Source organism: Notechis scutatus, chromosome Z (assembly GCF_049901735.1).
Source record: "Notechis scutatus isolate UNSWTSFEM ecotype Mainland chromosome Z, rNotScu1.2, whole genome shotgun sequence".
Lineage (NCBI taxonomy): Eukaryota > Metazoa > Chordata > Lepidosauria > Squamata > Elapidae > Notechis > Notechis scutatus.
Window position 1 is genome coordinate 95,852,468 of NC_142025.1, and position 24,504 is coordinate 95,876,971.

General features: G+C 37.4%; 1 protein-coding gene across 14 annotated transcripts in view; it reads right to left on the reverse strand.

Moving 5' to 3' along the window:
* The window catches only part of ATP6V0A1 (ATPase H+ transporting V0 subunit a1), a 50,895-nt gene that overhangs the window by 2,257 nt on the left and 24,134 nt on the right, over window positions 1–24,504 (reverse strand). For 5 of the 14 annotated variants that reach the window (XM_087945496.1, XM_087945494.1, XM_026669858.2 and 2 more), the window contains exons 13-22: window positions 24,156–24,313; window positions 23,843–23,933; window positions 22,767–22,885; window positions 22,141–22,354; window positions 21,287–21,394; window positions 20,487–20,561; window positions 16,013–16,120; window positions 15,229–15,246; window positions 9,878–9,995; window positions 9,131–9,302 (exon numbers count right to left, since the gene is read on the reverse strand). In XM_087945496.1, coding sequence (XP_087801622.1) covers window positions 9,131–9,302; window positions 9,878–9,995; window positions 15,229–15,246; window positions 16,013–16,120; window positions 20,487–20,561; window positions 21,287–21,394; window positions 22,141–22,354; window positions 22,767–22,885; window positions 23,843–23,933; window positions 24,156–24,313 — 1,181 coding nt within the window. The remainder of the gene's footprint in view (window positions 1–9,130; window positions 9,303–9,877; window positions 9,996–15,228; window positions 15,247–16,012; window positions 16,121–20,486; window positions 20,562–21,286; window positions 21,395–22,140; window positions 22,355–22,766; window positions 22,886–23,842; window positions 23,934–24,155; window positions 24,314–24,504) is intronic. The other 9 variants (XM_026669857.2, XM_087945500.1, XM_026669854.2 and 6 more) reach the window with 3 other exon arrangements.

Here is a 24,504-nt window from a genome sequence, read left to right on the forward strand (position 1 = left end):
GTTGCAATACCAACATGCCTGGATGTTTCCAGATTGAGGAAGACTCCTCTATGCTCTAGTATGTTAACAGTCCTAAAAGATCCCTGCAGGACTGCCAAATGTTGAATGACCTTAATGTTATTTCCCAGTGAGAAAAAGTATAAAGACTTTATTTTATAATGGAGAGTAACAACTCCTTTTTAAAAGATTAAATAGACACATGCAAGACACATACTCGTATAGGCAAACTGTTGCACTTATTGTCTAAATTCCTATCAACTGAATGAGGTGGTCCAGTCACCATCTTCAGTCTCAACTCATTGTTTCTGTAAACAAAGAGTCAATAGTGTTCAGACTCGCCATCTACTCACTGGTGAAGTGAATCCAACCTTCGGTACCACCCCCCCAAAGAGTTTCTTATACTACATTATCAGGATAATCATTGGTTGGTTCTCTCTACCCCCATATCAGGTTAACCACTGCAACACAATATCATGTAGATAAGGTTCCGGTGAATATGCATTCACACACACACACAAACACCCACCCACCACAGACTTTGTGGATTATGTAAGCATCATTATTATTATATTAATTTGTTGTTTGCATGTATATTGAGAGCTTACACATTGGAGACAACTTCCTTGCATATCCAATAACACTTGGCCAATAAACCATTCTACTTTATTATTTTATTCTGTTCTGTTCTCTATTCTTTCTACTTCTATTATATTTCTACTTCTATTTTTTATTTTATGCAAATTATTGTACTTTCCTTTCTCTGTGACTCTGGAAATGAAGCAGGAATGGATGAGTTTTTATTTCTCCAGTTCTGTTTCAGTCTGACTTTACCAAATAAATTATAGTATAGCTAGATGCTCCATCAACCAGGAGGCAAATATTAAAAATGTCATTTTTCATTTTAGTTCTTTCAAGCCACCTCACCCATGAACCTTTGCAAAAGTATTACATTTTTTCATTATAGTAATATCATTAGTTACCAATAAGCCAACCCAGGATCAAAGCTACATTTGCTCCTTAACTTATAAGTTTATAAACAGACACTATAACAATAAGTTACTTTTAAAATACATTTGACAAATCAAAAAAATATATAGTTTATATTTTATAAAATATAAGCAGTGCTAGAATGGAATAGCTCAAAATACAGGTAGTTCTCAGCTTACGACAACAATTGAGCCCAAAATTTATGTTGCTAAATGAAACGTTTGTTATATGAGTTTTGTCCAATTTTATGACCTTTTTTGCCACAGCTGTTAAGTGAATCATTGCAGGTGTTAAGTTAGTAACATAATTGTTAAGTGAATCTGGCTTCCCCATCAACTTTGCTTAAATTTTGCAAAAGGTGATCACATGACCTCGGACACTGCAATTGTCATAAATATGAGTCAGTTGACAAGTGTCTGAATTTTGATCATGTGACCATAGGGATATTGAAATTGTCATAAGTGTGAAAAATGGTCATTAGTCACTTTTTTCAGTGCCATTTGAACAGTCACCAAAATAACTGTTGTAACTCAAGGATTGTTGTACCTTGTGCAATTGAGATATACTGTCTCTGGTCTTGTTTTAAGTCTTGTACACCTCAATTGCACAAGAGAATTGCTATACCCATCTAAAGTTCTAGGAAAGGAGAATCTTAAATTCTCCTCCCAACTTTTCCTTCATCTTTATGTCAGAATATTTCTCTGCTAAGCTACAATTTTCACTAATTTTAATTCTACCCAGAATATAAAGAGAATTATACTGAAAGGCTGCCCAATCATAAACAGGCATCAAACATGGAAAGAAAAACTCCATGATTCATTAAAAAAAACAGCTCTGGTGATCTTCTTTTGGCTCCAGGTAGGAAACATTTTCCACCCTTTTTGCCTGCCAGGTTTTGAGAAAATTCAAAATATTATTTACTGCTTTTCCACCTTAATGGAACATTTTAAATACTGGCCTCTTTTTAGAAATAACGCCCATTTCACTTCTTGCACTAAAATACACATGCTTTCTCAGGGACAGAATGTAACGAGGCTCTAAGGAACAAATAAAACTTTCAGTTAGTTTGTAGGTAAATGTGAAACTACAGAAAACAAAACAAATGGGAGAGACTTGATTCATTCATGTATCAGTTTGAATTACTGTTTATCTTTTGCAAACTCTACATTGATATAATTCAAGGTTTGCTAGTGTCACTTAACTCTGTTCACTACAAGGGTATCAAAGTTAGGCTAACCTAGCCAAATATTCGATTATGTTAAAAGAAATGTGACAAAAAACAAAAAGCTATCACCTAAACTTCTATAGTTAGCAAAACAGCTTATCAGAAGAACAATGTTCAACCAAACTTTTCTTCCTATATGTTATTTTCATTACACGTGTTTTTTGTTTGTTAAGAATCATTCAATTGTATAAGCCCCACTTGTAACCTGAAATGTTCCAGATGCATATTTTCCATCACGGCCTATATGCAACTATATCCTAAATCAGGAACCCAGTTGAATATCCTCCCTGGAGGCCAAGGACGAAAATGTCAATAAACTGTATAGGTAGTCCTTGACTTACAACCATTTGTTTAGAAATAATTCAAAGTTAACACTGAAAAAAGTGACTTATAACCAGTCGTTGCACTTATGATCATCAAAGCATCTCCACAGTCACATGATCAAAATTCCCAGGGTCATTTGCAACATTTCTAATCAGCTTCCAATAAGCAAAGTCAATGGGAGAAATCAAGTTCACTTAGTCACCATGTGATTTATTTAACAGCTGTCATATTTTAGCAACTGTGGGAAAAAAAAGGCTGTAAAATTGGGTACAACTCATTTAATGAATGGCTTGCTTAGCAACACAAATTCTAATCTCAATTAGTGGTTGTAAATCAAGGATTACCTGTACAGCATTTCTTATTTTTTGCAGCCAAAATTCAGTAATATAATTACTAAAGATTACGAAAACAAAACAAAAAGGGTGAGAACGAGAAGCACATCTGACTAATTGGCTACCCACCCCTGCCTAAATCAAGGGATCAGATTAAATCAGTAGTCAGATCAAAGTTGTCTTTCCATATTCAGAACAGAAGTTTAACTTTTACACTGAGCATCTATTGAATTCCAGCTACAAAAACAACATGCAGGACAGAAACTCTTTGCTTAAAGCATCAGTGGCAAACAATGAAGAGTGGGCAGCCTACTAGTAAATAAGTGGAGGATGTGGAGTGCAGAGAATGGGACGGAAGGATCTAAAATTTATCTTACTGGATGCAACCTCTCATGAAGTGGGGGGGGGATCTTTGCAGGGCAAAGGGAGGCTCCCTAAAGCAGCTCAGAGATTCACCTTTGCTCCCCTTCCCCTATCCACTGCACTCCCACTTTCTGTTGCCATTCTGTTCAATCCATTAAGGTGATCAATTTCACAAACAGGAGAACCCAACTCTGCCTACGACCTAGAGAGAGAAAAAAACCCACATTTTACTTCTCTTCATTTGTTGAAGCTGCTGATTGGCAGAGTTGGGGGAGGGGGGGCAAAAGAAACAGTCCCATTGGTCAACATTAAAAGTTGCACTTCTTATTATATATTTTATATATATTTTATATATATTTATATATATTATATATTTTAAATATATTATATATATTTCTTATTATATAAGAAACACGGTAGCATTTGTGATTGAACATCGGATAAAAATGGTATGAAATGCAACCAAATGGGAAGAGTGTTTACTAGCAAAAAGCAAGCAGCAATCCAGTTCAGAAATATTTAAGAATTGCTGCAATGCTGCTGACAGCAAAAGAGAACAGAGAACAGTTAGCCTTACAGCCACAATTTCTGTTGCTAAGCAGGAGATTGCTAAATGAATTTTGCCCCATTTTACAACTTTTCTTGCCACAGTTGTTAAGTGAATCATTGCACTTGTTAAGTTAGTAACAAGGTTGCTAAGTGAATGTGGCTTCCCCACTGACTTTGTCAGAAAAGTCGCAAAAGGTGATCACATGATTCCAGGACACTGAAACCATTATAAATATGTATCAGTATGCCAAACATCTGAATTTTGATCATGTGACCAAGGGAATGCTGTGAAAAAGGGTCATAAGTCACTTTTTTCAGTGCCATTATAACTTAAAACAGTCACTAAATGAATTGTTGAAAGTCGAGGACTACCTATATCTAGAAATAAGGACCTCCCCATGCCCCCAAAAGTGACACTGATTGTTGCAGATTTAATCTAGAATTTTTTGTATTATTTATTCAAAGAAAGACAGCATAGGGCAAGCTCCACAATCTTACTATTGGAAGAACAACACTCTTTAAAAATAATAAGAGCAGGGAAAAACAAATTCTCCACTTCTGAATCAGATGAAATTCTGGAACATTTCAAAATCCATAACTGAGAATATTGACTCCAAAAACTTACTCTCCACATCCCTCAAAAGAATGTTCATCTCCTTTGTGGCATGAAATGTATCCTATCCCATTGGCACGGAGTTATCTGCTACTGCTGCTCCCACTCCCTTGGCCTAGCTATCTGGAATGATAGCCATTCCTTACATTTAGCCTGGAAATTCCACAGATCTTGTCCTTCAGGAACAAGTTCATTTCCAATGCATTATGTAACTTTGATGAACCAGGTGAGCCTGATTTCTGCTCCTGGTCTCAGTTATCTTTTGGATTTTTATTCTTAACTTGAAGGGGGTCTATAAAGTGATCGTACAAATGTATATCATGAGAGGGAACTCATTTCTAAACATTCCTTTTTTCAATAGCACAATTGTGATTATCTTTGGATTATTCTCTTTCTAGCTGCCAAGGCTCTTGTGGGTACAACTCCACCCCTGGTTGTTGTTTTCTTCAATTTTTACATAGTCTAAACTAATAAAATGAACTGTACCAGCCTTTCTTAGTTGTCAATTCACTGGCAAAAGGATTTTTTGTGTGGCACAAGAAGTAGAACCATTATATAATTGTAAAATATCCATTTTCTTCTCATGCAGCCATATGCATAAGGAAACCTAGGATTTATTTGAAAAGTTGTTTGTGACTCAGCCAGGGCAATCATCTCCCTGGAATGTACAGCTGCCTAAAAATTATAAGATAAACCCATCCTAGTCAGGAATGGCAAAACAGGGAGAAACGGAAAGTATTTTTCCAGTGGTTTAAAGAATTCATTCCATTCTCCCTTGCAGCAAACACATTCACAGCTTATGAATACTAAGGGAAAATGAGGTGACTCATTTCATAAACTAGTCCTTCACAGGCAGAAGGCTGCCAAGTACAAAATCTGGCATCTCTAGATAAAAGGATCCCAGAAAGCAGGATGGATCAATGCTCTGACTTAATAAGAAGGTTTTCATATAGATAGTAAGACACAATCCTAACTTAATAAGCTATACTAAGAAAGTCCCAACAGCCCATGCTTAACATTCAAAGGAAGTTAAGGACAAAGTGGAAGCAACTGCTATATGTTCTAATAAGAGTTTATTCATTTTATGGTATATTAAGCCAGAATTCCTAGGTTATTAATGTATGCCAATTTAATGCATTCAGTAAAAGTTCATTAAATCAAAATGACTCTTTTTTCCAATTTCTCTATCTGTCACCATTCTACAAATTTCATTGGAGAAAAGATCTACTGAACATTCAAGTCTCACAGCCAAACATTACATCTTTCACCTTAATTCTAGAGTTCCAAATTCTTTATCTTCTTCAGTATGCCTATTACCATATGCCTTCCTTTTAAAAAAAGTGTAATACTGTTTAATTCTTCCCAAGTAAGCTTTTATTTCAGTGGAATTCAAATGAATTCAATTTCTCTGCAGTTTGGAAATGCATTTCTAATGCGTGGGCAAGAAGATTATCAACTTTGGTCCACCATTTATTCTATTTTGATTGATTGAAAAATCTTTTGAAAAACATTTGATTTTTCCCTCAAGCAAATGTTTCAGTTTAGGATCTCAGATAATTAGCAGAGATTTCTGCAAGCCTGGGTATTGGTGAACTTTGCCCTAACAAAAAAATGATTTAACCCCTCCTATCTTCAAATTACAGCTGGTCATGTGGGAAGCTTTTGTGTTTGGAACTTGGCACAAAGAAAAAAGGGCAGGGCAAGGAAAATGATCTCTGGGCCCTCCTGCAAGATTGAGATAATGGTTGAAGTCATGATTGCAAATAGTGTCGCTTCTATTGTTCTGTAAAGCTGGACTTCCCTGACAAGAAAAGAAACCCCCGCCAACAAATAAGCAACTTAATATCAAACAGGCAAGGAAAACAAATGCTATAAGCCATGACCCAGAGCACAGCAAAAGTACCACTAAAGAGTCAAAGACACGCTACATAAAGCCAAGATAACTTCTGGAGAATCTTTGCCTGTTAGATCTCCAAGAAATATTTTCAGCACCCAAAAATAATAGCACGCAAAGTTATAATCCATTTGATTAATCAATGTCACGCTTATTCCATAAATGTTGGCAAAATCGTCCACCAAATATCATTTCAGAATCAAGAATACCCCTTTAAAACTGAGAGAAGACTTACGCAAGGAATCAGTGGACAGATGGAATTATGTCTCATGCATTGGTACAATGGACTTTGCCAAAAAGAATGAAGTTTTATATATGTCTAGGCTTCTACGTGATAAATACTTCCATGCAGGTAGGTTTCTGCTTTGCCTATCCTTGAGAAAGACTGTACTGTGATACAATGCACACAAGGGGAGAAGGGGAAATCATAATGTAGCTTTCTTCCCATTTTTCTCTCAACACTAAAAGGCTCCTACATAGAAAGAGAAGCTGTTTTCTCTTCAAGTTGAACACTAAGGAAGTACAGAAGCTAAGGCAGAGAGGGGGAAAAGGCAGTTCAATTTGGCAGTTTCCCTATCAGAATAGCTAGCATGTTGCAATGGGTTGTTGCTAAAAATAAGATTGACAAGATGTTTTTTTCAGAGTTTCACCTTGAGATAATTATTGGAGTTCCAACTCTACATCAAGCAGTAAGTTATTAAGCAACCATTTGTGTATCATTCTTAGTACAACTATGGGTTACAAATCATATTAGCTGCATTCTCAATTTGCCAAAATAAGCACAGCATGCGAATTCAACCAACTGAATTACAGGAAGAAGGCTCTTTCTCCTTCATTATCTGAATTGGCCAGTCTGAAATAAGAGATCTGCAATACTGCTACAGACAGCCTCAGTTCATTGGAAACGGACTGATCGTTCTAATTGGAAATTGTATACAACTTTTGAACTCAATGCATAAAATCACCAAACATGAACTAAAGACCAGCTGAGTAAAGAGGAAAAAACTCTTTACTCACAGTAAGGATAATCAAGATACATAGATATTAGTGTCCAAATAGATATTAACACAAAAACAATCTTGGCCCTACCCTGAATTGAAACCTTCTAATCCTGGTCAAACTATTACCGTATATACTCGAGTATAAGCCGAGTTTTTCAGCCCATTTTTTGTGCTGAAAAAACCCCCCTCGGCTTATACTCGAGTCAGATTCCCCTCTGGGAAAAAAAATGGTGTGCAGCTCCGGAGCTGGGCAGCCGCTTCTCTGCTTCCGTGTTTCCTTTGCAACTTTTAAGCATGGGGGTAATCGGAAGCAGAAAAGTTCTTGCATGAGGATATATTTTTTCTTTTTTTAACTGTTTTTAGGGGGGGGGAAGACCCACCGTCATGTGAGAATGCTCAGACACGAAATCTATCCGCCCGAAAATAAGTGTGTGTGTGTGTGTGTGGGGGATTTTAACAGAGGGAAGATGTAGGGAGAAGGCAAAAGCGACGGAAGATCCTTCTGGGGAAACTGAGGGGGAGACTCACCCTTGGTCCAGATGAGCCCCCTTCCCCGCCCCTAAGGAAGCAGAGGCAGCCAGCAAGGGCAGGCAAGCCCCACTTCATGGACTCCGTCCGTCCTCGCTCCCACCCACCCACCCAAAGCCACGAAGTCCCCCAATCGCGCAGCCCAGAATCACTCTCCCCTCAGGGGGCAGCAACGACGCCCGGTTTTTCCCGAGACAAGAAGCTCCGGCGTGCAATGAAAGCGCCCTGGCTCTAGGCTCGCAGGCTCAGAAAACAACGCGAGCCGAGTTGGCTTCGGCTCCGCTCGGCTTCTCCAACATCCGGCGCCGCCCTGTTCTATGTGCCGGGCCCGGCAAGTCCAAGCAGCCAGCGCGTGGAGCAGGGCGGCGCCAGAGATCGTTGGCTGCCTCTTTCGCAGCACGGGAGGCCTCCCCCGGCTGGCCAGCTGCTCTCCTCTTTCTCTGCCTGTTTGTTCTGTGTGGCCGAGGAGGAGGAGACCGGCCGGCTGGTTGGGGAGGCTTTCTGCGCCGAGGGAGGCGGCTGCTGGTCTCCGGCTTTGCTCCGCTTCTCCAATGGTCCAGCGCCGCCATGTTCTTTACTTGGGCAGCCAGGCGCCCGCAGCGGCGCCCACGGTGGCAACAGGCAGTTCCGCCCGGGCTCCACTCAGGTGTCCGGCTGGGGCTGTCGGGAGTTGCTGCCGCTGGTGCGGCTCCGGTCCGCATTGCCTTGGGAAGGGTGGGGCAAAACCAGGAGCCGCTGAGCCTGAGCCTCCGGTGCCGCTGCTGCCGTTGCAAAGCGCTGCGCGGCTCTTCCTTTTGCCTTTCCCTTCCCGAGGCGACGCGGGACTGGGGCCGCGCCGGCGGTGGCGACTCCTGACTCAGGGGCCTCTGAGGGGAGGGGAAGAGAGTGACTCCTGCCTCCCGCTGTCATCATCATCTTCTTCTTTTGGGTTAGTGAATCTATTAAACCTTTCATGATAGTGAAATCGTTTCCCAAATTAATTATTTTTATTTTTGAAATTTACCAGTAGCTGCTGCATTTCCCACCCTCGGCTTATACTCGAGTCAATAAGTTTTCCCAGTTTTTTTGTGGTAAAATTAGGTGCCTCGGCTTATATTCGGGTCGACTTATACTCGAGTATATACGGTATTTGCTCTGCTTGATAGCAATGCTACAAAATTTTACACAGGTTCCTTCTTAGCTTGTTAGCTCTATTTCATCAGGAGTTGGCAGGGATCAAAACTGGGTCTTTACAGATCTAAGATTCAAATACTCTTACTGAGTTATGACTTTGATTTTTTTTTTGTAGAAGATAATCAACTACTTGACACTCACCAGTGCAAACGGAGAGCATGCAGGAAAGCTGAAAGACCTTCCATGACTAATAAGATGGCCACTGTTAGGGTAGCAAAGACAGCAAATAAAAAGAACAAGGCCAAACTACCAGCCAGACTCCTGATACTGAGACCCAAGTGAATCACCATGGTCCAGAGGACTTCAGAAAGCTCTGTGAAGAGAAAAAACTATAAATCAAAAGGGACTAGCAGCTCCAACCTCATTCCGTCTGTCTTTTTAAAGGTATCTAATGATCATGCGTAGAAAGTGTGGAGAGGCCAGTTCTTCAAATTCATCATACATCTGTGAATCATACACCAGGAACAATTTCCTCTAAAGGACTCCCCACCCATTCCACAGTGGAAAATACAAATCCTGCTTCAAGGGTACACTTATGTAATAAATAGTACTTTAAACAATTTTGATAAGGAGCTAAGAAATAGTGGGTGCATATGATATTTTCCAGCACTATAACTTTATATGGAGCATAATAAAAAGAAATGAATAGTACTAGCCATAATCTCTCTGTTTTAGATTTCAACTTCCACTTTAGTCAACATGGCCAAAAGTAAAGGATTATAGGAATCATAATTTAAAAATATGAATTATGATTAATAAAGAGTACTAGATTCCCTTCCCTTCATTTACACCAATAATAAAAAGGAACAACTGATCTTTTAATCCATGGCTGGAATTTGCCTTTCCTCTTCACTATGTTCAAAAAAAAGTCAGGGAGAAACTACTCACGTGCATGAGCCAGACTGAGTGCCCAGAGACGCAGGTATGAGGCTGTGTTGGAGATGCATCCTAAGCAATATTCAATGGTATGGATAGACTGATTGATAACGGTATCTCCAAAATTAAACTGCAAAAAAAAATGAAGTTAGTTCTAAGTGAAAAACAAAGCATTAAGCAATTAATAGAGAATTTTTACAAAGTCGGGCAATAAAAATAACAACAGTAACTAATACTATTGCATTGCAAGGTTAGTCAAAATTCCCAGGTAGCACTTAGGCTCTCATAAGTCGATGGCAGCTCAGAATTATTTACTTAATGTAGGCTTCTGGAGAAGAAATGGCAAAATGAAAATTATTTCCCCAGACTATTTACCTGAGGATGAGGCTTTAGCGATTTATTTACAGATAAGAGATAGGATATGGGAAGAAGGGATTATTTGATGTATTTTAAGAGATGATAAGTTACCAAATTGTTTATACTTGCTTTAATGAAGAGAAAAGTCGATTTTTAATATATTTCTTTTTCTTTACTACATTCTTATTTTTCCTTTCCTTTCTTTTTTTTTCTTTTTTCTTTTTAGTCTTTTAATTTTTTAAAATTTGTATAGGTTTTATATTTTTAAATATAGCATATAATAGAATTACTATAAAATGATTGTTTAGGCGGTATAACACTAAACTGCAAACACGGTTGTTTCTCCACATCAAAATGCAATGTAAGTTCAAGCAAAGCAGCTGAAAATTATGATTTAGGAGTAAAGAGTCCAACATTAAATTTGGAATTTACATCTCTGTGGCCTACATTTCCATGCCTCCTCAATGCCCCTGTTGCACTAAGAGACAAAAATTGTCAAACAGCATGGGACTGCCATGAAACCTGGTCTTAGTGAGACTTGAGCATTAACAAGCATTATTCATACTTTCAAGATGCTATGGATAGGAACTTATCTATTTGGTCATTATATTTGCTAAATTTTCCACTTTCTTATCATTTGCCCTTTAGAAAAAGAGCCACTTATAATTCTGGCAATTTAAATAATCATGGTGAATAAGATTTAACAAGCAGTAAGAAAAGGATGAATAGTCACCAGAGAGATTAAATGTTATAAAAGTATTTAAAGCCATTCCATCTATTTTGGCTGATTCATTTTAGAATTTCTGGAGCCTTTTCAAAACTGAGGATGCTCAGATAGAAGTACCAGATACGAACTAAAGTTTCACTGCATGAGAACATATTTCAAACTACAAAGATTAAATTAATTCAAGACTCTTATTTGTAATTATGGAAGATTTTAAAAGGCTTAGCCAAAACTAACTCATGGATATGCTAAACAAACACTGAAATTACTGGGGATTTCCATATTTTGCATTTAAAAGCTTGAGATACTTTATCAAGATTGTTTTTGCATAATGCTATCTATATTTGTCTTATAATAAGCACCATACAAGTTGAGAATAAAATGTCAAAGGTCAACATGACTTGTCACATGGAAAAGGCAAAAAGCTATACACTAAATTATTTATTTATTTAGCATATGGCACATGTTAACCAGGGATCACTGTGGTGGCCAACTGCCTCTGTGAAAGGAATTTTTTTCAGGTGGTGTTATCTTTATCCGCGGGACGCCTGAATGCCGGTAGGCATTCGGGGGAGACTCCTTTCTTATCCCTATGCGTTTATTTGCTCACGGGAATCAAACCATTGATGTGGTGCACAAGCCCAGCATCTTACCACATGAGCCACCCTGGCCCCACTAAATTGATGCCTCGTTGATTTCGTCTATCTGGCCACCTCTCCATTCTCTACAGATTTTTCAATTTCAGCAGACATTTGACCATGCACTTTCCACATACTACTCACAGCAAGAATATTTAGAAATGTGCTTCATTTGCCAAGTGACCATAAAAGTCTGAGGAAGCGGAATTCTGTGCACAAAGTCACATTCCATTCCCCTACAGAACACACTTACACAATATACTGAAGAGGCATGAAAAATACTGAAAGGAAAAGAGCACAATGGTCAAGCGGCCGGTCTATTTGATCTGCTGCTATAGGTACTTATTCTATACAGATCCTCAGAGGTTTGCATTATATTTTTTTATATATTTAAAGCCTGGCCCAAACACTGCAGAGTTATAAACAATGGTTTATAATGGTTACAGGTAATCCTCACGTAACAATGAAATGAGGACCAAGAAATCTACTGTATAGCAATATGGTTCCACGGTTCAACATCATGTAACAGTACCAACTTATGCCCCAGTTGCCATCATTAAGCAAATCTGATGCAGTTGCAGCATCCATCCGTGATTATATGGTCACCATTTACAATCTCCTGCTACCTTCCCATTGACTTCACTTATTGGAAGCTGACAATGAAGGTTGAAAATGATGTTCTTGTAACAGCGGGGTACTGCAACATTGTAATTGTGATTAGTTGCCAAAAATCCGAATTGTGATTATATGATTGCAGGAAGTCTGTGATGGCTGCAGCCAAAAGACCTATGATAAGTCTCCCTTGTTCAGCGCTGTTACTTCAAATGGTCACTGAATGAGTAGACATTGGTTGTTTAATGATCATTAAATTACGACAGCACAGAAATCATGTTTTATAGCCCATAAAGCACTTCCAGTCATCATAAAATGTCATCTCACACACACACTGCACACACTAGTGAGGTGATTATGGCCTGAATTCTTGGCAACTTGTTTGCACTTACAAATGGTTGCAAAGAACCCTGAGATCAATCTTCTGTTCCGGCTTTCCCAGAAAGTCAATGGGAAGATTGGCAGGGAAGGTTGTAAGCTGCAGGGGGGTGGGGTGGGGAGAAGGGGCCTGCAGAAATGAAGCTCAGATCTTTGTTGACTGTGAATAGAGTGGAGAGGAGCTCTTGCACTATGCTGCAGAAATGAAGTAGAGTTTACAACGAAGATCCCTGCTTCATTTATCCAGTTCAGTGTAAGCATTCCCTTCCAAGCAGGAGGGGAGCTGCCTGCCCACCCATAGCAGACAAGAGGGTTTTGCTCCCTCTTAACAACCTCAATTGAGTCAGGATTGAAGTAGTCACTGAGTGAAGTAGCCACCTGGATATCTCATTCAATGATTGCTTCACTCTGTAACTGAGATTCAGGTCCCAATTGCGGTCATGAGTCAAGAACGACCAGAATTTCTGAATCTGTTCAGCATCATAGCAGAGAGGGGGGAAACAACAAGAGAGTATCTGGAGTAAAGTTACAAGAACTGGACTTTTTTTTTTTCCCATTTCCTGGGAAACCGCTTGATGTTAGAATAGCGTTTCTCAAACTGTTTCTCCTCCTGCATTAAGCAATTTCTTAGGAAAACCAGACTAGCTAATGGATTAATACAAAGAGTCTGACCCAAATAATTAAAATTCTGTTTGGCTACAATTCTTATTAGATGCAGGATGGCAACCCACCATTTTGTCATGATTTCGTGTGTTAAAATTATAATATACATTCTGCTGTAAAAAGCAAAATGGAAAAAAATCCATTTTAAGGTACGAGTATAAAAAATTATTTGTGATGTAGCAGTCCAAAGGTTAATGAGTATGCTTAAATTTGTCCCGTTGTGAAGGGTCTGCCCCAGTCAGCACATTGCAGATAAAGTGAGAGCTATATTTGGAGGAAAATCTGTGCTGCATGTGCTCTGTCTTACATTCCCATCAATGCATTTGGATTCATTATCCGACCTGTTATCAAATGGCTCATGTGGAAAGGTTCTTGCTCCTCTCTTGGCAGAGGCACAGAAGATAAAATGATCTATTTTTAACTACTGCAATCATGTGCTGCCAAGATTTAGCTCCTTACAAAAACCAAAAAGGACATCAGGTCATTCAGAAATTGGACAAAATAGAGGCTGATACACTAGGGACAAAATCTATTAGGAACCTCCTTGGTAACACATTTTCAAAAAAAAAATTCCAGTTGATTTGTCCAACATTGTCTATCTTGAATTGATAGTTAAGCAAATATTAACACAGATATTCATTCTCCTTATTTCAAATTCTCTCCTAATGACTCTGATGTCTGATCAATGTAAAGTTTTAAATTTAAACTAACAACAAACGAGCAGTTTTATTTAATATTACTCATTCCTGTATTCTGAGATGCAGTTTGAAGAACTTCGTTTGCTTTAATTCTTGAAACTGAATGAGCACTAGGCAACCTCAACCTGAACATTTAATCTATGTAATGCATTGGGGCTACCAGATATTCTGGAATAAACCCCTGAAGAATTAAATATAGCTTGGATGGAAATATTTTTGGAGAAAGATTAAAATAAGACTTGCTCGAGAGAAGGGTGGAAGGCATATTAGAACTTTTTTGTGTGTTTTCATTCATTTCTTTATTCAATTTTTTCTAATTGTTCTTAAATTAATCATAATACCTTGTTTGTTTTTTACTTTATTGAAAAGCTCTCTCTGTATACACATATAAACACACACATATGATCTACATATGTTTTGCTAGAAGGGTCAAGCTCAATTTATAAGCAGAATAAAAGACAATAAAATGATTGTTTTCCCAGAAAGTCAGTAAAACTAAGGTATTTTCTGCATCTGTGGGTGGAATAGACCATTTCACTGGAAGACAAACCTAGCAATAATAATTACAAAATGAAACAACAATTTCTTCTTCTGCAGAGATAGGCGAGAGGGAGGTAAAAAGGGAGGCTAGCTTGGTCTGCAAATAATCTCTTGCTCTTCATTTGCCTGATCTCTTTAATCACATAAGTTTCTGTAGGAGTCCCATTATTGGGAACACAAATAATGATAACTATGTAGCTGGATAAAATGTAGCCTTGTTAAACAGAGATTAAATAAATTAGATAGCTACAAACAATTCTGGCGATTGCTGCAGAACTTTGATGTGTGACTACACAAGTGACAACATGCAGCAGAAACTGATTAGCTGCAATGTACATGCAGGCTTTTCACCGGAAGCGTTTAAATGAGTGATCTTGTGACATTTATTACCTTTACACAGCAAATAAGCAGAAGATTTGAAAAGCCTGGGGACTGAGACAGACAAATGAAGAGCAAGTCCCTATAATTAGTAATCTGTGCAATTCAAAACAGTAATTTATAAACTAAATTTCAGCAAAATTCAGAAAAATCTTCAAGTATATGTAGTGATTCATACACATATTTGTTTTTAAGTAGAAGATGGATTTAAAAATTGGTTAATAGTTATCTACAATTATAAATATTTTATGCATATGATTAAAACAATATCTGCCGAGTCATTAATGTGAGTTCATTTAATTCTATAAAATAGTTTAAATTCGTGGAATATTTAATGTGAATAAATAGAGAAACAGAAATTGGCTACAGGCTTACCACTTCCTCCACGGCAGGCTTGAAAACACAAAAGGAACACAGAGCTTGTCATGTATAATTTAAGAATACAAAAGCACCTCTTCATCTGAGCAACACAGCACTAATGCTCCATTGTCCAGGAATGTTAAGACTATATCCCCTATCCCACAGGGTATAAGAAGTCAGGCTATAAACATTGAGATTATCCAGCTCGTATCCATGACATCATTATACATCCTGATCAAAACAGTAGGCCGTTTATCTAAACTCCCAATGTATACTATATAACTGGGCTGCCAAACTTATGGCCCACAGGCTGGATACGTCATGCGCTGGCCAAGCCCATGCCCGGTTTAGCGAAGGGGAAAAAAGTGTCACCACCATGAAAACGTGAGTTTGTCACCCCTGCTGTATAAGGATAACACAAGTTTAATAAGTAGCTAGCCAGACTTCTAGTATTTTAGCACTGCTCTTCGAAAATGAGTATGACTACCAGCCAAAACATATGGTTAATTTAAACAGTATTTAAAAGATCAACTTTTCAAGGTGAAAAAATACAATCAAATAATGGAATACATTTTTAAAAGGGGATAATGTAAAAAAATATCACAAAGCAACCCATGTATGTACATAACCCACTTTAGCTGGTTGCTATTGGAACTTGTCTAAGACAGAACTTTTTAGTGTTTCTCTTTGAACAAAGCCAAAAGTGTGAACAAAGGAACAGAGGATGTGTTTGGCCTGTTAATTTTCCTAGACAAATCTTCCTACATAAAATTTTACAGTACTAAAAGGGAAGACTTACCTCTTCACCCTCCTCAGAATGGGTGGAGAGTTGATCATGCTGGATTATCTCGGCATCTTCCTCAGTTGGTCCATTGCCTACTCGAATCCCACCAAAATTGATTGTGCCCTAAAGCATGCGACACAGGAGAAAAGATATATACACACACACACATATATATATATATATATGTAGGTTGTTGTTGTTTTTTGATTCCAGAAAAAAAATTCTCAGGTACATTAGGACAAGATTTGTGCAAGAATTTGTTGCATGACAGGTAGTCCTTGATTTACAGCAGCAATTGGGACAGGAATTCCATCGCTCAGCAATGTGGTCATAAAGTGCATATCCCTGTAGTTCCGATTGCTGCTGTTAATTGGATACCATGGTTGTTAGGTCTGTTCCTGCCAGCTTCCCACAACCAAGTCAAAAGAATTGTAAGTCTAAGGTCTGCAGGCAAGTAAGTATCTGGGAAAGGGAGTGAGGAGTGTGCAGGGATTCAGGGAAAGATCTGAACGGGGCAAGGGAGTGCACAAGAAGTGCAAGTTAGGGAGAGTTGGTAAAGGTCAGAGAGGACTCAGGTGCACAAGAGACACTGTGCGGAGAGCATTGTGTGGTGCAAGAGGTACCATGTGGGTCAGAGTGGGTTGGGAATGATGTGCAAAAAGCATGGCATGGGTGAGGTAAGCAAGTGGCATAGATCAGGGAGATTGCACAGGATTGGGTGAATGGCCGTTGCAGCACAAGAACAGAAGGGATAAAGGAGAGTGCCCAGGTGGAGGAGACATACCCCAGTGATTTGGAACCCCCTCTATTGGCTTCCCCATTAATTTTCTGGGGAAGCTGAAAAGGAAGGTTACAAAAGGCAGTCAAGTGATTCTGGGCAACTGGTCTTAAGTATGAACTGGCTGCCAAGCACCCAGACTGCAATCATGTGACCAAGGGGATGCTGGACCAGTCAAAACTCCAAGGACTTGTCATAACCAGAATTTGTTCAACACTGTTGTAATTAGAATGGCATTGACCAAATGTCATAGATCAAGGACTGCCTATATTTTATATTTTCCAATTCACTGACTTACAGATTTGGATCCATTAAGACTCAGGCCCAGCCCTATTCAGCATAAAAATCCAAACTGAATAATTACAGACTTATGACTGCTTCCTTTGCATGAAAATGTTCAATGATGAAAAAACAATCTCCTCTCTGGATAAACATATTCCACTGTCAAATTTCTTTTATTATTAAGGTGTTTTTATTTTTCTTTATGTTAAGATGATCATTCTATGACTTGTGCCTTGCATTATGAACTTGGTCATTGGCTTTCCTTACTAAATAAAATATTCATTTATTTTAGGAGCCCAATTTTCTGTGTTTTAAAATTATTTAAATTTGTGCCAGTCTTTTATCTACATAGATACGTTTCCTTTATATATATCTTTATCTATAACTTTGATAATCTTTCTGTCCACATTTTCATCTGTGCATAACCTAATATTAAATCTTGTGACATCTCATTGATACCTTAGGCAGAATGATAAAGAAGTGTTGATAACTGTTGACAAGTAGTTTTCAGAATGATTGTGGAGTCACATAGACTATGCAGCTTGTATAACTAACTAACCTGGAAACCAGAATGTCATCAAATATTTTATCACATCTTTACTAAAGGTGCATTATGTCTACAGTATTCCCACAATATACTAAGGAAGCTACTTGACCAAAACTGAAACATTAGCCTGACAAGGCTTATTAATGATAAACACTGCTTTCTATTAATTTCACTTCATTTTTTCCAAAATCCTTTCAGCTCATTCATTAATTGCTTTAAAATATTCTCAGATATCAATGTCAATCTATTGTTCCTTGGATCTTCCTTTTTTCTCTTTTTCTGAACAAAGAAATACTTTTTATTTTTCAGTGATCTGGTACTATCCCCATTCTCCAGCATTTCTCAGATAGTAGAAGTGAAGTCAATCTATCAGCAAATTGTTTCAGTATCCTAGAATGGAATGTATTAGGCTCAGGCAATCTCAATTCATTCAGCTCCAATATACATTCCCTGGCATTCCCTATCAAGCTGAACTATCTTCTATCGGTGCCTAGTGGAAAACATATTCTTATCTCAGAAAAACTGAGCTAAAATAAAAATTGAACACTTTAATCTTCTCTTTATAAAGCTAAATATATTAGCTTTCTACCATCTTCATCAAGCTTTTTACTTGCCATCTTTTATTCTGAACCCACCAAAAATGCTCTTGTTTTAGCATCCTTTGCTACAGCTTCAACTAACCACTTAATTTTAGCTTTCATGTTCAGATATCACATTTTTTATATATAAACTAGATTATTACACATATCTCATTTGAGGTAATGTGCATTAGAAATAAACCTGAGGAACAAGAAGAAGTGCCCCAGCCAAGACACCAATCAGATAAAAGAAATGTGAGTTGAAAGCAGAAATGTAATTTGAGTAAGCATCTTAGACTTGACCTCCTTAGTTTTCATTGAGATAAAGTGGGGTAGGGCGTCCATTCAGAATTGTAAGATTCAGTTACTGTAACTTATAATAAAAGTAGCTAAAATAATTATTTGCTAGCAAAAAGAAGAATGATAGCAAGATCAACCAGCGTCTCATATGAAACATGGTTATCATTAACATGTTCCTGGAACACAAAAGCAGGGAAATTCACATAGCAGGCATATGTTTAGACATTTGACACTCTTAACTCTAGCATATGCAACTCTCCCCAAATTACTAGAAAGCATTTATGTATATGTTAGATCATTACAAGAGCAATAACAAGAAAAATGACTTAGGTGTTTTGTTCCTCTTAGTCTTAAAAATATATCTTTCATACTAACTGATTGCCAAGAAAACTCAAATTATTTAATGAGAAAAATGAGGATGCTCACATATCCTTAGAAAAGTGAAATATCACATTTGATTTAGTTTCATATGATAACCACATTAGCTGATCAAGAAAAATCTTATCTATACTGAATTCAGTCCTACTTCATACGATTCTGATTAGACTCCTGCATAGCTACATAGGTAACAAATTGTCATACTGCAGAGACCCTCTGAATAAGCAGACACTCTAACTTTAAAACCAAATATTGAAAAAGCCTCCACTTTCACATCATCCTCATAAGCTTCCATAGATACCTGCTTGGTTAGCAAGCAGGATGCTACAACTTGATTTGAATTAATAAAATAGTTCTTATGTTCTTAAGCTTGACTCTGTACACTTAAGATTGGAAATAATCCTTGTTCCCAGGTAAAATTAGAAGATTCTTAAGATTTAATGTTATTTTGTAAATTTCCATAGGAATATTACTGGTTAGCAAGTAGTATTGACTTTTGACTTGACTCAGTAAAGCAGTTCCAATGTTTTTAACCTTGACTTGGTAACGTGAGTCTGAGAAATCAGCCTTGATCTCAGATAAAATGAGGTAATATTTTTGGTTTTATATAAAATTTATAATAATTCCAGTTTACAAAGCAAGACTGAAAATATATTGTATTCTGTCAAACAACATCCCTGATTTTTAAAGATGCAATCATATGATTTAGTCCAAGAACAAAATACTGCAACAAGAAGTCATGATATTCACATGATTTTTAAGACAGCCAGAAGTTTAAAACAAAAGAAACTACTTAAGAGTCAAGAAGCTATAAAATTATACAGAGTTTCCTCCACTTCAGTGAGTGACAGTCACTGCACTGTCGTAAGGATTCCTGAAGCATTCTTTCCATGGACAGAAAAATAGTGATGACTGCAAAGGTAAATTCGGAATAGATGGTACTACTGCAAAGACTGTAATATGACTGTAATTTTAAAAAATATTATGAAAAATTTAAAATATGTTGGAAGGAGGACTCCTGGGTGGGATCGTAACAGAAGGGAAAAGCTGTCAATTATGGAAAAAGCAGGAACAAATACAAAACAGGGGATATTCTTTCCATATTGTGATGACTTTTAATGAATAATGTGTTTTTCAAATTATTTTCTCAGGAACTCTGAAGTTTTTCAGCACATTAGGGGGGATCCCACAATAAGAAGTGTAACAGCGGCCAAGCTGCCTTTAAATGCACTTTTTCACATTGTTGTCCTGTTCCTTTACAATCTGCATTCAGAAAGGATGTATGCAACTAGGGATAAGCGATAATTAATTCCAGAAAGCTCTAGCTGGCACTCTAAAATAGTGAGCACATGTTTAAAACATGCAGATAATCTTCTGCAATATACTGTAACTACAGGATCCTCCGGATATAAACTAAGACTGTATCATTTCGGATATAAACTTAGACTGTATCATTTCCTATATGCATGAGGGTAGAATTTGAAATGAATAAGAATATTGGATTGTATTTTTTTTTTAACAAAAGGCAGCTGTGCTATTCCTCTTCCTCAGGGGAGATATTTTCCAAAGTTCCTGAGCCCTTCTGTTTTCATCATGTGTACAGGTGGCATCTTTTAATCCACTCACTGTTGCAGCCGCTGCTGCCTCTATTGCCTGCGGACTCTGGCCTGGGCTGACATGAGGTTCCTCAGGCTGCCCTTCCTGATAGTGAATGGAAAGAAAGAAAGCAGGAAAGGAGAAGAAAAACAAGAGAAAAAAAGGGAAACAAATGGAGGGGTCATGGGAAAATGAGAGGGTCAGAGAAGGAAGAGGGAGTGTCTTTAACTGAGCTGCACTTTGAAGGGCAGTTGCATCTTAACAACGTACTTGCCACAAGAACAACAGATATGGAAGCCAGAGTCAGATCTGTTGGAGAATCATGGGGGCAGTCTCTCTTTTCGGCTGCCCATTATTTCAGTAACATACCAGTAAGACAAATTTCCCTTTATAGTCCTAGATTTTTTTTTTAAAAAAAAAACACCTCAAAACATATCCAAGGGTTTGTGAGGGCTTATTTTTCCTTAAAAAGCAGCATCCTTCTCTATGCAACTAACATCTTCTAAACCAAAAGTAGACCCAAAAAATATTTATGACAGAAGTGTCCGCTGTTTAAAAGAAAATATCAAGAATCTCACAGGGCTCGGCATATCTAAAGTAGCTCTTTGGATTCCTATGTGGCAAATACATGCATACGGATCAAGATTTCAGGAGACAGATTCAGACAACACTAGGCAATTATGGGTGTACCTGTTCCTTAGCACAGAGCAGGAAAAAAACGAGGGTAATATTCATCTGCATGCAGTTTTCCACTGTAGAAAATTGGACCAAACCTCCATACTTGAATAAATAAAAAGATTCTTAGGAAAAAAAATCTTATAGTCACTCACCAAATGCCTTCTTTGCAAATACTGTTGGCGAAGAATCAAGGGCTTAGCAATCAGCATCCATGGGATACACAGAAATGCTACTACCACCAGGAAACACTGAATACCTTTCTGTAAGAAAAACAGGACAATCAATGACATCACCACTAAAAGTAAATAAGATCTTAATGACAGTAGCTGCATTGCACATTTATGAGCTAAATATTCAGTACCAATTCCAATTGTGGGATATAAGGCCCACCACTTGAACTTGGTTAACAAAACCTAACCAAGCTATCTATGGGAGACACTGAACCATTGCTGAAATGTCTATGAACCTGCTGTTAATCATAATTAGGAACTACAAAGTTTTATGACTAAAACCTTCTCCCTGCGAAATGTCCTGATACAATTCGCATCAGAACATAGGGGTTGTTTTCATATATCTTGCATAGTATTTTCCAAATACCTGTATTGTTTTTTCTTCCTATCTAAAGTTTTTCCTGTAGGTGCAGGATCGATTTTCACATCATCCAAATGTCAATCCTATTAGTTGTTACAGGAATTGTCTAATCAGCTTGTTGCCCTTTGCTTAATACTGTTGAGCTGGGAGAGAGTGACTGATCTAAAGTCACCTAGTTGGCTTTTATATGTAAAGGAAGCCTAGACCTCACACTCTTCTTGGTTTCTAGCCTGGAGTCTTAACCACTAAAACAAACTGGATCTTTCCCCGCCCAAAGACTGTACTAACTGGTAATGACATCAATCTCAGGTTTCACATTTTGTCTCTCTCACCCCATGGATAACTCATTTAAACCCCCCAAATGAATAACATAAGTTCCTATAGAGAAGGAGAGTTCTTTACCTCCTTTACCTACCTGTCCACTATAAAGCATTTGGGCATTTTTTTCATAGGAGAAGAGGAACATGTTGATGAGGTGAATAAGAAGACTTGGTGCATGCATGGAGTTCTTAGCATTGTATGCTGCCCATTTATAGAGGATAAGGATGATCAAATATCCAAACAATGAAGACATGAAGATAATTTCAGGGATAAAGCCAAGGAAGATGTTCAGAGGTTTCTTAAAATAACTATAGAGGTATGGAAAAAATATTTTAGGAAAAATATTAAGAAATAGTTAGGAAAAAATTAGGAAAAATTCGACAATGCTTTTAGCCAACAAATTGTGAAATTAATTGTTTAGTTAATATGCAATTAATAGTCAATTGCTAAATTAAATAAGGTTTATTTATTGAATAGTAAATCCCAAGCCTCCTTCAATACTTAACTTCCAGCAATTTCATGAACATGTTCATTTAGTTATCTTGGTAACAATGTGTTATAAGAAAAAGTCTTCATGTTTAAAAAAATTCAAGTGCATGACTTTTGGCAGCCCGTAAGAGTATTATTCGGAACAAAGTGAAAAGAACTTATAATGAATATTCTGTCTTTATTTTCATATCCTTTACTGTTTAATAATTTAATTAAATGGAACAAACTCACATATGGTTCAGCAGACTAAGGGTGATACCAAACATCATGTGGATGATGCCCAGAATTACTGACATCTTCATTTTGAAGGAGTTAAGGAATGTCAGCTTGTTGGTAGCAATATTCCAGATCTAGAGAAAAAAAAATTAAACAAGATAAGACAGAAGGTAGACCATGCCACCTGGAATTCTTTCCAACCCCTTTCCAGCAATGGCCATAAGTTCTATTCATATAAGCAGTGGGAGGCACTCATTCCACTCTGGATCATGTGACTTGAGAAAAAAGTTTAGAATAGAGCAGTCACAACATGTTGAACTACTTCCCAAGTGCCTCTCCCACAAAGATACACTGGGTGAATTTTTAGGAATGTTTTCTTCTGCAATCCCCCAGCCTTAGTTTTTAAATATGATATTTCATTTGTTGGTTTTCCTCCTGGGCTAAATTTGGCCCTGCTCTACTTAGTTATCAGAGAATTATTGTGCTGACGGAGAGATGAACAGAAGTCTTTTCATACTGTCTTTCAAAATTCTATTTACCTACAAAGAATAAAGTATAATGGTTAGACCAAAGTAATGGGACAAAAAACCATTCTCACTTTAAATAAACAATTAAACACCACCAGTTCATGGACGTCATGACTATAGAAACAATCTGAGGCATTTCTATAAAAGGATTTGAATGTAAAGGAAATTTTGGTAGTCCAGGCAAATGTCCCATCCATTTTAGACATATTTAGGATTGCCTATATTTTTGGATGATTCAAAATATGGCAAGTCAGCATTTCAGGAGAGCACAATACAAGTTGTATACTACTGATACACGTGGAAAAAAAATTTAAATGTAATTTTTAAAGACTAGGATGAAATATAAAATTCTATCATCTCATTCTGCATAATGTAATGCTCTCTTAATATGCAGTAAACAGCCTATCACATTAACAAAACAACTGAACTAATTATCTTTTTTTCCAGTGAATCAGACATTTTTGATACTTTGATATCTCCTTTAATTTATAAGGATAAAGTGAGAATGTGGAGAAAGAGAAACAACATGAAGGGGAAGGAAAAATAGAAAATGGTGGTTCATACTGGATCAATGCCAAAGGGATATGCTCCACCAAAGACACCATCGATGGCAGGATTAAGCTGAAGCATAGGATACTCCCTGAGAAGATCTTCTCTGTAGAGAAAGGAAAAGAAGCAAGTGCATTAATATCTAAGCAGAGCAGAACAGATATGCCAAAATCAATGTACTCCAGAAACAGTTGTAAAAGGGTAAACATTCAATAATGTTATTCTGCCATTTCCGTGTCTTTTATCAACTCATCATTTTCCAAACCTCCTGAAGCCATTTCCCAATTATTTTGCTATCCATTGCCTTTGCGGGCAACTCATCACTTACGTCCAGTTGGATTTCTGAAACATTGGCCGGACACTCCAGGATGAGCCAAACATATTGAGTGACTTTGAGAAACAGTCATTATAGATCAGGCCAGTATAAATGGAGAAAGAACCCATCAGCAGAATAATGTAGCGGCCACTGAAAATAATGTTGAATATCTGTCCAGGTTAGGAAAGGAAATTAGGGGGAAGGAAAGAGAAGAGACATAAAAAAGATGAATTAGAAATATGTGACAACGATACTGTTAAGAATACTAAGAATACAAAAGCATGCTGCCAAGCATCTTCCTTTGACTCCTAAATAGACAGTCTTTTTCATCTTTAGATCATATTATATTAGATTTCTTTAA